We start from the raw sequence: 17,013 nt of genomic DNA on the forward strand, positions 1-17,013 counted from the left end.
AACACATATTTAAAATATATATATATTTGATATATTTTCACTCTTACACCTTCGTGGATTTCTTCATCAATTTAGTGACTCGCGCGATTGTGAGGTTAATAATAATAATAATAATAATAATAATAATATAATAATAATAATAATAATAATAATAATAATAATAATAATAAATTTACTATTTATTACCAATTCTTATTAAAATAAATCGGACAATAAATTACACTAAATAAATTTTCCCATAAGATTAAGCTTCCGAATCTCTTACGATCTTTCAGCCTTCTTAAAAAAAAAAACAACCCCCAAGATCGTCTCGTTTCTTACCTGTTACCCTGATCGTTTCTGACGCACCGCCCACCGTTCAGACAGGACGTAGGCGTGCAGCTGAAGTCTACTACCTCGCGGGAATGGGCGTGGCAGTCTTGGGCGCGGGTCAGGCGGGGCGTCACTAGCGACGTCGTGTTCGTGTCCACGACCTTTAGCAGCAGGAACAAAAAATAATTAAATGAATGAATAAGTAAGGAAATTCGTAAATGAATAACTAAATAAATAAGAAATAAAGTAATAAACAAAGTAAATAAATAAGTATAAAATAAATTTGAAAAATAAATACTTAATGAAAAAATAAACAAATGAATAAACAAATAAGTAAATAAATATATAAAACAAATTAACAAATAATGAATAAATAAATACATAAATAAAATAAAGTAATAAATAATCAAATAACTAAATATATAAAATAAACCACCAAATAAATAGATAATAAATAAGTAAATAAACAAAATAAACCATAAACAAATAAGCACGGAAATAAATATATAGAATTAAAAAATAAATACATAATGAATAAATTATACTAAACAAAAAGAATAAATTGAAAACAATAAAGTAAATAAACACACACACACACACACACACACACACACACACATATATATATAATATATATATATATATATATATACTATTTATGATGAATTTAATAAATATACATGAATAAATTAAGGAGTAAACAAAAACAAGAATGACTCCTATATATATTCAAGCCCGATTAATCAAACGAAATGTTACCATTGGGAAAGAGAAAGATAGTCGTCATTCAGAGTTTTCCCAGGTAGTGCCGGGTTGGTCAGCTAGACATACCCACTTAGATCATAACCACTTTTAAGGGTACCAAGCAAATCCCATCAAACAATATGACGTGAGCCTTCCTAAAACGAGACCATTACTAATCGGATCCTATAAAGTAACTAAAGTATTGATGAAAAGTGTCAAGTATTTTAAGTGATGAGACCAAGACTAATTCTCAGAAGAGGGATCATAAAACTCCTTCAAAAATAGTATGTATGAAAAGTGGCAAAACTTTTCATCGTCATCGAACAGAAACAAATAGAATTGTAACATTTTCGTAGAATCAGGGTAAAAAAAAAAAGGATTAATAAACGTGAAAATTCTTCCTCGGTATATATGCAAACTTCAATAACCACATAAATAATTCCCCTTCAATTTTAATGATCAAATACCTAATATTAAACACCTGAGCATAAAAAGATCAAGAAATGACAGATACCAAAAACATAAAGGAATTAAAAAAAATAGTCAAATTTAACGGAAATAATATAAAATATATATATCCTTCAAAGGCAGACGCAGTGGTATTTTCTCCGAGGGAAAAGATATAATTGAATAATATGTCAATCCCCATAAAGAGAATAAATGATTCGGAAGATCGAGTAGTGATGATATATTAACGAACCGTTACTGGACGCCGCCACCCCCGGTTCGCGCCTCGCTCTCTCTCTCGCTCTCCTCCCTCCACTCTGTACTAAGCCTTCTCCCCGGCTCTCCGCTCTCTCCTCTCCTCTCTATCTCTCTCTCCTCTCTCATCCTCCACGTCCACGCCACTCATCATCTCCTCCTCGGCCATCTATCTCTCTCTCTCAGAATCATTGCTGGAAGCCCCCTCGCACTCCCTCTCTCTCTCTCTTAAAGAACCATTACTGGAATGGGAGCGGGCGCCCTCTCTCTCTCTCTCTCTCTCTCTCTCTCTCTCTCTTAAAGAACCATTACTGGAAGCGAGCCCCCATCACTCTCTCTCTCGCTCTCTCTCTCTCGCTCTCTCTCTCTCTCAGTATAACTCCTTATAAGTTGCTGATATATTGAAGGACCGTTGGACGCCCTCTCCTCTCTCCTCTCCTTCTAATCCCCTCTCTCTCTCTCCCCCCCCCGCTCTCTCTCTCTCTCTCTCTCTCTCTCTGTAACTCCTTATAGCGATTTATAATCAGTTGCTTCAGAGGGTAGAAACCTCCTCTGGTATCGTCTTCCTTAATTCGAATATGTTGAGATTAAATAAATATCTTAAACGGCTGTAAACCTCAAATACCGGAGGGAGATAGCAGAGGCTGATTAAAAACGAGAAGCAATAAAAACCAGACGTAAAAAATAAAGCGAGAGAGAGAGATAGAAAAAAGTAAAAAAAAAGTAAAAAAAAAAAAAAAAAAAAAAAAAAAAAAAAAAAGCAAAATATCAAACAGAAATCTGAATGTAAAATGAAACGCTAAAACAAACAGACTTGAAGTTGATAAAAAAGAATAAAAAAAGAAAAAAAGAGAAATAAAGAGACGAAAGGGGAGAGGGAATTAAGAAGGAAATGAAAGATGCGGAATAGCAGGAAAGAGAGAGAGGAGAGAGAGAGAGAGAGAGAGAGAGAGAGAGAGAGAGAGAGAGAGAGAGAGGGTAAATTAAAAACGGGGAAGGGAAAGGAATACTCCTGGTTAATTGTGCAACAGATAGAGGAAACGAACCGTCCCATTAATAAAAGAGAAAAAGAGAAAATGAAAAAAAACAAAATTAATACCAGAAAAGGGGAGCTGAGATAAAGATTTAAAAAAAGGAGAGGGGGAGGGAGGGGGTTATTGTAAGACCAAGTGAAGACACAGAGAATTAATATTACACGATTCACAAGTGCAGATAACAGAGAGAGAGAGAGAGTAAAAACGGAGAGAGAGAGAGAGAGAGAGAGAGATTAAGATGTGAAACGAAAGTGGGTTACAGAGAATAGAGATGTGAGACAGAGAGGAGAGAGAGAGAGAGAGAGAGAGAGAGAGAAATTAAGGAGAACTGAAACAAAAGCATTTTGTATAAAAAGTCTTCTGTACACAAAGCGAAAACGAAAACGAAAACACAAAAGCAAGCGCTGTGATTTCTTCTTTTCATTCCCCCTCCCTCTCGGAAATCGTCAAAAGAAAAACAGAAGAAAAATAAAAATAAAACAGATTTCTATTTCACTTTGTTTCCAAAATCATTTCTCGTTCCGAAATCATTCCAGTCCTTCGTCTATTTTCGTCCTGACGCGTTAACAGAGCCAGAAAACGTATCAGCGTTAATTAACAGCGTCTCAGTGAAGATCACGGTAAACTATTTCCAAAATACTCTAAAATCACGAGATACTATTTGAAATCTAAAATCACGAGATACTATTTGAAATCTAAAATCACGAGATACTATTTGAAATCTAAAATTACGAGATACTATTTGAAATCTAAAATCACGAGATGCTTTTCAAAATAATTTAAAAATCACGAGAAACTATCTAAAATAATTTAAAATGACGAGATACAATTTAAAATAATTTAAAATTACAAGAAAATATTTCAAAATTACGAGAAACTATTTCTAAAATACTCTAAAATCACGAGATACAATTTGAAGTAATTCAAAATGGCGAGATAGTTTAAAATCTAAAATCACGAGATATTATTTAAAATATTTAAAATCACGAGAAACTATCTAAAATAATCTATAATCACGAGATACTATTTAAAATAATTTAAAAGCGCAAGAAACTATTCTAAAATCATTGAAAATCACGAGAAACTATTTCTAAAATGATTTAAAATCACGAGAAACTATTTCTAAAATATTTCAAAATCACGTGAAACTATCTAAAATCATTTAAAATCACGAGAAACTATTTAAAATAATTTGAAATTACGAGATACTATTTAAAATAATTTAAAATCGCAAGAAACTATTCTAAAATCATTTAAAATCACGAGAAACTATTTCTAAATTCATTTAAAATCAAGAGAAAATAAAATCTTTCAAAATCACGGTAAACTATTTTTAAAATAATTTAAAATCAAGAGAAACTAACTAAAATCACGAGATACTATTTAAAACAATCCAAAATCACGAGATATTTAAAATAATTTAAAAACATGAGAAACTATTTCTAAAATAATTTAAAACCACGATATACTATCTAAAATAATTTAAAACCACGATATACTATCTAAAATAATTTAAAACCACGATATACTATCTATCTAAAATAATTTAAAACCACGATATACTATCTGAAAATCATTTAAAACCACGATATACTATCTAAAATAATTTAAAACCACGATATACTATCTAAAATCATTTAAAACCACGATATACTATCTAAAATCATTTAAAACCACGATATACTATCTAAAATCATTTAAAACCACGATATACTATCTAAAATCATTTAAAACCACGATATACTATCTAAAATCATTTAAAATCACGAGAAACTATCTAAAATATTTTAAAATCACGAGAAACCATCATGATAATTTAAAATCACGAGAAGCTATCTAAAATCATTTAAAACCACGATAAACTATCTAAAATAATCTAAAATCACGAGGAACTATCTAAAATAATCTATAAATTCATTCACTAACAGAGACAATGCAAAGATAATGATGGAGAATTGAAGTATTATCGTAAAAGAATAAACTCACGATAATCATAGATAAAGATATCTATCCAATAGGTTTTTGTATATACACATAGCAATATGGAATTTCCCCAACTGTTCATTTACCATTCATTGAACTTTTGTAAATAACATCACTTTTTGCTAAGTTCTTCTACCCATCTTATAATTATATATATATATATATATATATATATATATATATATATATATATATATATATATATATATATATATACATATATATATATATATATATATAATATATATATATATATATATATATATATATATATAATATTCCTATATTTCTAAACAGTCGAGGACGACCTACCTGTAGAGGCAGTGGACTTGGAAGCCAAGGAAGCGATGGATCTCCGGATTGGAAGACGACGGGTCTGGTCCTCCTCCTCCTACACCTCCTCCTCCTCCTCCAGGTCTCCTACCGGAGGGGTTCCCCCCTCTCTGGCCCTCCCCCTCCTCGTCGGGCATCGCCAGAGACAGCTTCAGATTCATGACGCTTTCCAGCTGAAAATAAAATCGTACATGTGATGAGATCCTCTCTCTCTCTCTCTCTCTCGCTCTCTCTCTCTCTCTCTCTGCTCTCTCTCTCTCTCGTCTGTATTCTAAGTTCCAGACCTTATGATGCCTGACAACTCCACTCTCTCTCTCTCAGATCACTGAGCACCAATAATGTGACACCAGATAACCACAGGATCTCTCTCTCTCTCTCTCTACACACACACATATATAATACACGATGTATGTATATATATAATATATATATATATATATATATATAGTATATATATATATATATATATATATATATATATATATATGTGTGTGTGTGTGTGTGTGTGTATATATATATATATATATAGATATATATATATATATATATATATATATATATATATATATATATATATATATATATACGTACACACACACACACACACACACACACATATATATATATATATATATATATATATATATATATAATATATATATATATATATATATATATATATATATATATATATATATATATATATATATATATATATATATATATATATATATATATATATATATATATATATATATATTTATTCATGACACTTCATGGTACTCTCTCTCTCTCTCTCTCTCTCTCTCTCTCTCTCTCTCTCTCTCTCTCTCTCTCTCTCCTTGAACAGAATGTATAAAACCTCTGCGAGACATTGACCCCATTTTAACACGAGACCCGTGGTGATATCATGGAAATAATCTTCCACATACACCAATCAATATTACCATTTCAAAAGCTATACGTACAAACACTACTAAACCAGTAATACCTAATTCCAAAGAAAAAAAATATGCAAAGTCTTCTTTTGCAGTTTCTTCATCGTTTTGCAATATGAATAATTTCCCATTCAATGGCTCTTTGAAGATATGGTGAATTACGCAAATGAGTCAGTTTTTCCTCATTTTGTTTTTTATAACTACAGACTTTGCAATCGCCCGTACAAAATATTAAAGCTTTTAAGAGGATTATATACGATATATTTGAGTCATGTTTTGTAGTAATCAAGAAAAGGAACTAACATTTACCTGTTAACGACATAAAAAACGTTCGTGTATATATATATATATATAATATATATATATATATATATATATATATATATATATATATATATATATATATATATATATATATAATGTGTGTGTATGTGTGTGTGGAGAGAGAGAGAGAGAGAGAGAGAGATCCTGGAGTGATGGCATTCTTTCGTAGTTCCACTATGTTTGGAGGCAAAATTATGATTTTATCAAATTATTCTTGATGTAATGTAGAATAATATAATTTAATTGTATCTACGGGCCACCAGTAATACATTTTACACGTATCGTTGTTATAAAAAATTTACTCCTAGTTAGGGTCAAACCATAAATACCACGATAATCACGATTTTTTTTTACAATATTTTTTGTCATATTTCAGCCTCATTCATTTACGGAATTTTGTCATAAATTTTCAAGTCCTCTTTTGAACTTTTCCATGATAAATTATGACTTTTTTTTCTTTTTTTTTTTTTTATCTCACATCAGCATGGAATCTCATCACCATATTGAAAAGTTTTCGAGAGGACTTCTTTGCCGACGAAATGAATAAACTGAAAAGAAGCAGGTTTTCCCAAAACACAGGGAAGGAGTCCCGTGAGCACACGGTGTCTCCTCGGATGGTCTAACAAGTCTTTGAGACATCCTAATCCTTGCAACTCCTTGTAACTCGCGGGACTGTGGAATATTAAGACGATCTTTATAGAATATTAAACGCAAGCAAACACACACGCAAACATATGTGAATGTCTTTTACTGTAATACAACGGTATACTATGAACATAAAAGGCCCATAAAACACTATTTGAACGTTGCAATCATATATTTCGAGTACTTCCTTCTGTGCTCCTGATCACTGAAGGATGTGCTCGAAATATATGGTTGCAACGTTCAAATAGTGTTTTATGGGCCTTTTATTTATTTATGTATGTATGTATGTATATATATATATATATATATATATATATATATATATATATATATATATATATATATATATATATATAACGACACTGAAATAACTCACGTATTCAATATGAAGGGCAAGGAGTCCTTGAAGCTTCACAGGATCCATGAACCTCCCCTTGGGCTCCTTGATGCTCACCCAGACGCAGGCAAAGGGCGCCGGGGTTGGCTGGGCGAAGGCGGCGCTGCCGTAGGACTCCAACGGCGTCGTCGCGGGAGGGATTTGGAACGCCATGGTGAACGTAGGATCGAAAGTAGGATGGCCGTAGACGCTCACGATCTCGATGGCGTCGTGAGGTTCCTTCAGGATTTTGGAGATTCCGGAGGTGAATGTCCCCAGGCCGCCTCCGCCTTGCTGAGAAGGATATAGCACAAAAGTGGGCGTAATGGTTAATGGGAGATTTACTGTAAATTCGTAAAAAAATATATAGTTACAAATGTATTTACAAAATGCCTCCTTTATTTATTTATTTATTTATTTATTTATTGTTTTTGTTTTAACCACTGACATGGAAGGCTAATAATGATAAGGACATTTCATGCCATTTAACATCAGCTTAGAAGAGACGACACAATAGGACTATTGATAATAGTGATAACAGGTGTTTTAATCATTATCTCATTTCAATAGGCTACAGTACTGTTAATATCTATTTCAGATTACAGATACAAGGAAAATAAAAAAGTCTCGGAAAAAAAAGTCAAGAATTTTGGCGAGGAATAAAGTCACATTAATTTAGTCTTTTATGTTTTTTACGGTACTAAGCAAAGGTGGGTACATACCGGGTTAAAATTTACCCTTTGGGGGTCACTATATTAAAAAGATTAATTTTTTTACCTCTGACTTGTTTCTCGACTTTTTTCTGACCTTTTTTCCTGAGGCTTTTTTCCGTGATTTTTTTCCTGTAACTTTTCTCTGACTTTTTATTCCCCCGAGACTTTTTTCTGAACTTTTTTCCCCGAGACTTTTCTCTGACCTTTTTTCCTCAGACTTTTTCTGACCTTTTTTTTTTCCTGAGAATTTTTTCTGACCTTTATTCCCAAGACTTATTTTTCTGACCTTTTTTCCCGAGAATTTTCTCTGACCTTTTTTCCCAAGACTTATTTTTCTGACCTTTTTTCCCGAGAATTTTCTCTGACCTTTTTTTCCCAAGACTTATTTTTCTGACCTTTTTTTTCCAGAGACTTTTTTTTCGTGATTCTTTTTTTTCCTGAGACTTTTTACCAGGATTCATATACTGCATACCACCCTACCTATGGCAAAATCAAACCACACAGCCCTCATTAACGGCCTAATTACAGCTATAATTACCTTGGGCGTCCACCCAGCCGTTAGCGCTGCGGGTGTGGCGGGAGACAGGGTCACCGGAACGGCGTGGGCGAGGGCCTCCGGGGGAAGGTTCCTGACGGTAACGCTGACGTTGGCGCTGACGTCATGCTGACCCCAAACGCGGTCTGCGACGTGGAAGTGCAGGTCATACCTAAGGTCGGCGGTCAGGTCATAGTGATGTGAGTGGATGTTGTTTTGAGAAATTTGCAAGTACTGTGATTTTGTCATCAACAGATGCAAAGTGATATGTATTGAATGCTGAATTTAATATTTGTAAATTTGAATTTTATCACCTTTATCAATAAATTCAAAACGATTTATAATTAAAATTGAAATGACATGTTTTATCATCTTTGTCAACTAATGTAAAACGATAAATACTGAATGGTCAAGATAACGTAATTAAATTTGAAATAACAAGTAAAATCAGTGATAAATCTTAATTTTTTCTAGCAAAAATTATCAAGTCAAAACTAGCTTTAGTTTTAAGCTATCTACCTAAGGAAAGCTGTATCTACATAAGGGAACTGTAGCTAAACAAGTAATCAGCATTTACAACTAAATATTCATAGTAAAATATATAAATACAACATTACATTTCGTCTAACTACACCAAATAAAAAAAAATCCATTTGTAGGAATACTCTCTGCTAAATGTAACTATCTAAATACGTGGAAACTGCAGCTAAGAAAAAATATTCAGTTATAGGCCGTCATTGACAAGTGAAAATAAATAAATAAAAAAGAAAAAAAGTTCGTCAAACCACACCTGGAAAAACATCACTGACAATGAATCAACTCTACCTGCCAAAATAAATAAATAAATAAATAAATAAATAAATAAATAAATAAATAAATAAATAAATAAATAAATAAACAAATAAAAATGTCAAAGGCCCGGCCAAGCAACTCACCTTCCTTCCAGCTGTCCAGACAATAATAACTATAAATAAAAAAAACAATCTCGTCACACCGAACCTAGAAAAACCATCACCGAACACGAAATAAATACTCCACGGTAACCGAAAGTTCATAAGCCACTCACCTTCCTTCCCTGATCTGGGTTGAGGCGTAAATAGCACCGGTCTGCGGATTGAGGGTGAACAGTGGGTGGGGTTTTCCAGCCCACTGGAAAGTCTTGTCTTCCAGATCCCAGTCGTCTGGATCCTCAACGTAGACGCGCCCCAAGGCTGCTTCTGCGCCTCCGCTCTTGTCAGAAGAATAAAATGATAAATAGTTTAACCGGACCACTGAATACAACAATACAAAAATAAATAAAAACAATAAACAAATACTGGAACATCAGGTCTTCTCATTCAAAAAGAGAGAGAGAGAGAGATCTCATCTCTTCCCTACCTGAGTCTTCCACAGGTAGACAGCCTTAGCCGCGGGCTTCATGGGGTTGTCATTGACGTCATCGATGACAATAGTCACGGGGTGAGTGGCTGCCAGGCCCCCGGCATCCGTGACTACGACCTCCGCCGTCAGGTGGGGGTAGACCTCCCTGTCGATCGGTCCCGTCGTCCACATTTCGCCTCCGCCCCGTCCGCTGTCGAGGCCTTGAAATGAATATTAGTATTTTTTATTTTTTTAATTTTCTGTTGAATTATCATCTCAATTCATCTACCAAAAAATTAGAAAAGTTACTTTGATAAGGATAAAAATAAAAAAAATTTACGCTGTCGAGGCTTTGAAATAATTTTTTTTATGATTTTATTTTTTCATATTTTTTTTATTTTCTGGAAAATTATCATCTCAGTTCATCTACCAGAAAAATAAAAAAAACTACTATGATATAAATAAAAAGAATTATATTATTATTATATTTTTTTTATTTTCTGGAAAATTATCATCTCAATTCATATACCAGAAAAATAAAAAAAAGTTGCTATGATAAAAATACAAAAAAATAAAAATTATAATAATAAAAAAATGACTATACTCATTGACAGTAACTTAACTATGACATTAGAATGCTTTCCTCAAAGGAATAATTCAGCTGGATGTCTGGGAAAGAGAGAGAGAGAGAGAGAGAGAGAGAGAGAGAGAAGTTTTAGCGTTCACAAACTTTCTTTGAAAAATACGAGTTAAGTTATATGATAAAAAGTATACTAAAAGAGAAAGCTGGAATTATCTTCGCGTTTTCAAACTTTCTTCGAAAAACACGACAGTTAAAAGTTATGAAGAGTAGAATTGAGAAGAAACATAGTTTGTATTAACTTAGAAAATGGACTAAATCGTTAAACTTCCAGCAGATTTATATTCTTAATTATTTTTTTTTTTTCAGAATACATCTGTGGGCGAAAAATGATCGTTAGACGTTGCTAAAAGTTGGCAAGCTGATATTTCATGAGCTTTTGTTTGGACATATGTAAATAGTTTCATAGAAAATTAAGCAAATAATTTTTTTTTTACATAAATCGTTTCACTGTCCATTTTATTGCTTCATGGGTCTAATTAGTAAAAAAAAATTAAAATTAATTTCTTAAATTTTTTTTTTGAAATAAAAAAAATTAAAATGAACATCATTGTCAATTGGGACCCAACTGTATTATACTGAGGAAGAGAATCACTAATACTGATACTGAAATTTTATGAGTTAAAAAAAATGCGAAAAACATATACATTCGGACACACTCTTCTAATTAAATCCTACGGTATTTACAGAAAAAATATAACACAGTCGAAGACCCCATGAGCATTTAGCTCCATATCCTCTCAATTCATTTAAAAGAGGATTTTTAACATAGTTTTCTCTAATTAGTATTTAAGGAATTGTCAACACGTGAGGATTTTTGCCCGTAAATAATCTCCCAGCTAATGAGGACACTTTAATGAATGTAATCAACTTGCATTTACAGCCTTAATCCTGATTTTTTTTTTTTTTTTTTTTGCAAGAGAAAAGAGGATTGGTGGACAAGGTAAAATTACTCGGTAATCGTATTTGAGTTTTTTTTAAATCCAGCGGATTATTCTTAATAAGTTAGAAAGTATTTTTGGGGGATTCAATAAAATTTCGGACTCTAAAAGGAAAATATTTTCTTAGTTGAGTATATATATATATATATATATATATATATATATATTATATATATATATATATATATATATATATATATATATATATATATATAATATGCCTCATTCAAATTTAAAAAGAGTAAGTGTGAGGCTATAATACATAAATACACACACATATATATAGATTTGATTTTAAATCACGAAGAAATAAAAAAAAAAAATAATGATTATACGAACAAAGTTACAGTCACGAAGGAAAATTGAAACACTGGAGATGCCAAGACTTTCGTCTTATTACTAAGACATGGTCACAGCAATCACAGAACAACATATAATATATATATATATATATATATATATATAATATATATATATATATATTATTAAACTATACAAATAATTAAGGCTACAAAAGAAGGAGAAACCCGACACTCACTAGCATTATATCTGAGACTCAACAGCCGCAGGACATGAGTAGGATTGGACGGCGAAATGGAGAGGTTGAAGGGCGGCCCGTGCCCTAGCGCCCAAACGTCATCGTCCGTGGCCGTGAGCACCCCGAGGCGCGTCGCCTGGATGCCCTCGGTGACGTGGAGGACCGTCGGAGGCTGCAGTCGAGGGGCGCAGTCGTTGACATCCGTGACGGATATCGTCAGAGTCGCTGTGGATGACAAGGGCGGGTATCCCTCGTCCACGCCGATGACCCGGGCAACTCCCACTTCCCCGCCGGCGGCCTCCCTGTCCAAGGCCCTCCAGAGCCTCACGCCCCCCGCCGCGTCGACGGACAGGGCGCCCCATCCGCCCACGACGCGGTATTGCACCCTTTGCTGTCCACCCTAGTGGAGGAAAGAGTAATTGAACATCAAGTGAACGTAAACTATACAACTTCGTCTTCACGGCAATAAGAATAAACCAAATATTTCAAATCATTTTCTATGAATAAAATAAAATAAAGGCAAATGCTTACGAATGAAACAATAATTATTCTCTTCATTCATCCTACTTGTAATTCATTATCCATTCCATGTATTTTGCATGTAATTTACCCGCAATACTTCGGTATACGACATAACACAGATACTTAGTTCTTCATTCCTTCTTGCCTGCCTGCTTGTGCTACTCTCTCTCTCTCTCTCTCTCTCTCTCTCTCTCTCTCTCTCTCTCTCTCTCTCTCTCTCTCTCTCTCAGGCTTTTATTCATTTGAACTGTAATTTATTATTTTATTTATTCTCACTAATATTTCGGGAAAGGTCACAACAGCAATATTTGGTTTTCCCTTCCTGCTTCTTGCTACTCTCTCTCTCTCTCTCTCTCTCTCTCTCTCTCCCTCTCTCTCTCTCGCCTACCATGTCAGGATCCCGGGCGGGGAGGGTAGCGAGGAGCGTCCCTGGGGAGGTGTCCTCCCTGACGGTGACCTGGGCTTGAGGGCGCCGAAAAACGGGAGGATTATCGTTCAGGTCGACGAGACTGACTGCCACCCATGCCGTGTCCGTGTGGCGCGGATCCGCCCACCCACCTCGGCCCTGGGGGAAGGAGAACGTGGAATAAATTAATGCTGAAGGTAGATCGAAAAAAAAAATGGAAATAAATAAGATCGAATAAAGGGAAATAAATAAAGATAAGAAAGACCTTCTTCTGAAGAAAAAAGAGAGGAAAATGAAAGCAAAGAGAGAAACGGGAATTTGAGATGCGATGCGTTGCCTGCGGATGTATACGCTTGTTGTAGCAGAGAGAGAGAGAGAGAGAGATTGTAGCAAAGAAAAAGAGAGAGAGAGAGAGAGAGAGAGAGAGAGAGAGATCCCTTTGTAGCAGAAAAATACATGAACGATGAAGATGACACAGGAAACCGAGAGAGAGAGAGAGAGAGAGAAGCCTTTGTACTAAGAATTTAATTGAAGAATGGGGATTGAACCGAAGCTGAGAGAGAGAGAGAGAGAGAGAGAGAGAGAGAGAGAGAGAGAGAGAGAGAGAAATGGTTGGGACAGCAGTAACAATGGGCAGAAATTTTTCCAACATAGATATGGAGAACATAATGTAACCTTCAATTCGAAGGGTCTCGATTTTTCAGTCGCGCCCTCGAGCGAGTAAAAGGGCTTCTTAATATACTCTAGTGGGTCTGTTCAGGCTACCAAAAAATATACGCGTTAACGAGAAAAGTCGAAATGAGTTGTCATATATGTAGCTCTGTTAAAATTTCTGCCTAAGGGGTGTACTGTTAAGGAGTAGCTTTCGTTGCTCTCTCTCTCTCTCTCTCTCTCTCTCTCTGTCACTACATTTTAAGAGGGGGAGTGTTTATGTATGTATGTATGTGTATATATTACATGCATTAATCTACGAATGTTCCTTTAATACCCAAAATTTGCTCTTCCTCGCGGGCCGAGTCGGACACATCACTGAAGTCCTGATTTCTCCTCTGTCCGCTGGTTCGAATCCACGAGAGGACGAAATTTGGTTAGATCAGAAAATTACAAAAATTTCCCCTTGGTTAACAATATATTATGAAAATATATCAATTCCGAGTTAGAGTGAAATTGGATGTTAAAGGACATTTGTAGCTTAATGTATATTATATATAATATATATATATATATATATTATATATATAATATTATACATATATATATATATATAATTATTTCCAATTTTCCCTACATGACTAGATTACATCGGGACACAATTATCCATTTTTTATTCATCTTTGTCACATCTGCATTTTCACCAGTTCCTACTCATAAAGCTCTATTTTCAACTACTATGTCAAACTTGGTAACCTCAAAAGCATTAAGCCTTCTATCTTTTCTCCGATTCAACATCCACCTTCCTCCTCACTAAAGCAGAGTTGGATTAATTAGCAAAACCGTCATTCATTCCACCATTAGCCGCCTCTGCCTCTCTCCCTTCACTTATTCCGTTATTCGGCCCTTTCTCTCTTCCTACGGTCATTCGTACATTTGCTCCCGGAGTGTCCATGTGAATCAAGTATTTCTATTATTTCTTCAGTCATTTCTACCATTCATTGCTATTTCTTAGTGGCTCAACCTTCCTTTCTCTGTCACCTTTATCCTAGTCTTCTTAAAATCATCATTTCAAAACTCCTTTGTAAGTCTCTGAACATAACAATTTACCCTTTTGCAAAAGTCAACTACTCCACACTCGATTCAAATCCAACAATTATAGTTGCCTTATTTTGTGTTTTTGTTCAGTTACATCACGCCATCCCTAAAAAGGTTAAACAACACAAGAATGCGAACATGGCCTTTGACCCCGTCTGAAACCTGTTTTATACAGAAGTACGTAGTCTCTTTCCCATGTAAGTTCCTAAAAATGGTGCAGCATTCTTAGTTGCCAAGCTGCTTCAAAATATTTTAACAAATACTGTACACGAAAAGAAGAAAAAAAGATTGAAGACGAGTAGCCTACAGCCAAATGGAAGGACACTTGTGGATTTAGAAACAAAATCTTAAAATCTTCTATGGAAATCAAATGAAAATTAGATCAAATATTATATTTAAAATAGTGCTTATTATTAACTGGTCTCAGTCATACATCCAGGGAAGACATAAAATCCAAAAAAATTTCTAAGTCAAACCTTCACCCAAACCAGATTTGGATTCTGACAAAATTCTAGACAAAATCCCTACCCAGAATGGATTTGTCTTGGTAATAATAATTTCCCTTCATAATACCGGCGCCGTATAGAAAGAAATGGAAATGAACAGCCCTTGAGAGCTACTTGGCCATGAAGAATATATTAACGTCGCCGACTGAGCGTTCGGGCGTAAATGAATAAAAACAAAAGAGGCCGAGATGATCCCTCCTTTGCTTTGCTTTAATTCGCTTTGTTTTTCAACTCCTTTTCCAGTGAGTTCGTACAGGCCAGAAGAACCCCTCCCCCACCCACCCACCAATCCCCCAACCCCCAACAGGCCACCGCCTCCCTTTTTTTTCTCTCGCTTCTGCATTCACTACCCTTCGTCAGGAGGGAAAGTATTCTTTTGTTAAAACCCGTATTAAAAGCGGTCATTATGTGTTTCAAGAACAAAAGCCCGAAAGCAAAAGTCCGCAAGGGGGGTTGGGGTTGGGGGGGGGGGGGGCTGAGGGGCGGGGGACGGAGGAAGGTGAGTTGTGCAACGGCGAAATGTTGCAACGATATCCACGACGTTGCAAGACGAGGTTAAGAAAATTATAAATTGCTTGACGTCAATGAAATATGACATGTGCAAAGTATTGCTGAATATGCACTGCCCCAGTTACTGATTTGGGGAAAATAAATTTATATATATATATATATATATATATATATATATATTATAATATATAATATATATATATATATATATATATATATATTATATATATATATATATATATATATATATATATATATAATAATTTTTTTTTTTTTTTTTTAATAAAAAGATGGAATGTAAATCTCTCCTCTTAACGAGTTGATGTTAAAAAGACGTATGTTAAGAATACAAAATATTCAGAGAGAGAGAGAGAGAGAGAGAGAGAGATTTTTTGATCATCTAAATCAAGGCAGTCAAAGATATATCTGCAAAGCATTTTAATTATTCTTATACTAATTAAATATTTTTGAAATGAAGGAAGAAATGCGAGAGAAACTAATATCAAATATAGCTTAATGTTTTAAGGAACCACTAACTAAAAACATCACCAAAGAATGCGTCAAATATACGATGAATAAGCAAATAATACGGGGTACGGAAAGACACTAAGACGGTAATGATAAAAAGAAGAATAAGAAAAACAAATAAAAAAAGGCACTTTTTTACCACACTAGCTGAATATACACCCTAATGCAATGAAGGAGGTGCTATGCTTATGCAAATAATTCTTAATTTTCCAATATATTTGCGGTATAATTTATCTGTTTTAAACATATTCCCCCACCACATAAAAACCTTAATTGCGAAGAAGACAGACTACCGCATTCGTGAGCTTGGGCAAGAATAATCCCACTCCATTTGCATGTTTAATCCATATATATTTCTCGTGGGACGTAGGAGAACAGAAGCTTAAAGAAAACTCGTTAAAAGTGAGGAACAGTTTCAACCGAACTCAATCTTTATTCTAGGAATTATTCCTCTGGCGGAGTCTAGCAACATTCAAGGCGAATCACGCTCGACTGACTCAAACAGAAGAAGTGTGATTTGTGGACAGCGATGAACTTAAGGTTTCACGTTTATTTCTCTATTATCTATTCGTAATTATTTTATTTATGCATCAAGTTTATCTCTTTATTATGTATTCGTAATATTTTTATTGTCTTTAAATAAATAGTGACACGATTCTTACTTTTAAATGGATA

General features: G+C 34.2%; 1 protein-coding gene across 1 annotated transcript in view; it reads right to left on the minus strand.

Moving 5' to 3' along the window:
- Positions 1–17,013, minus strand: part of LOC135207458 (putative neural-cadherin 2) — a 1,036,792-nt gene that overhangs the window by 16,970 nt on the left and 1,002,809 nt on the right. The window contains 9 exon segments of the mRNA XM_064239182.1: positions 322–473; positions 1,175–1,211; positions 5,088–5,281; positions 7,392–7,685; positions 8,643–8,811; positions 9,706–9,869; positions 10,017–10,219; positions 12,118–12,517; positions 13,028–13,204. Coding sequence (XP_064095252.1) covers positions 322–473; positions 1,175–1,211; positions 5,088–5,281; positions 7,392–7,685; positions 8,643–8,811; positions 9,706–9,869; positions 10,017–10,219; positions 12,118–12,517; positions 13,028–13,204 — 1,790 coding nt within the window.

Source organism: Macrobrachium nipponense, chromosome 32, assembly GCF_015104395.2.
Source record: "Macrobrachium nipponense isolate FS-2020 chromosome 32, ASM1510439v2, whole genome shotgun sequence".
Lineage (NCBI taxonomy): Eukaryota > Metazoa > Arthropoda > Malacostraca > Decapoda > Palaemonidae > Macrobrachium > Macrobrachium nipponense.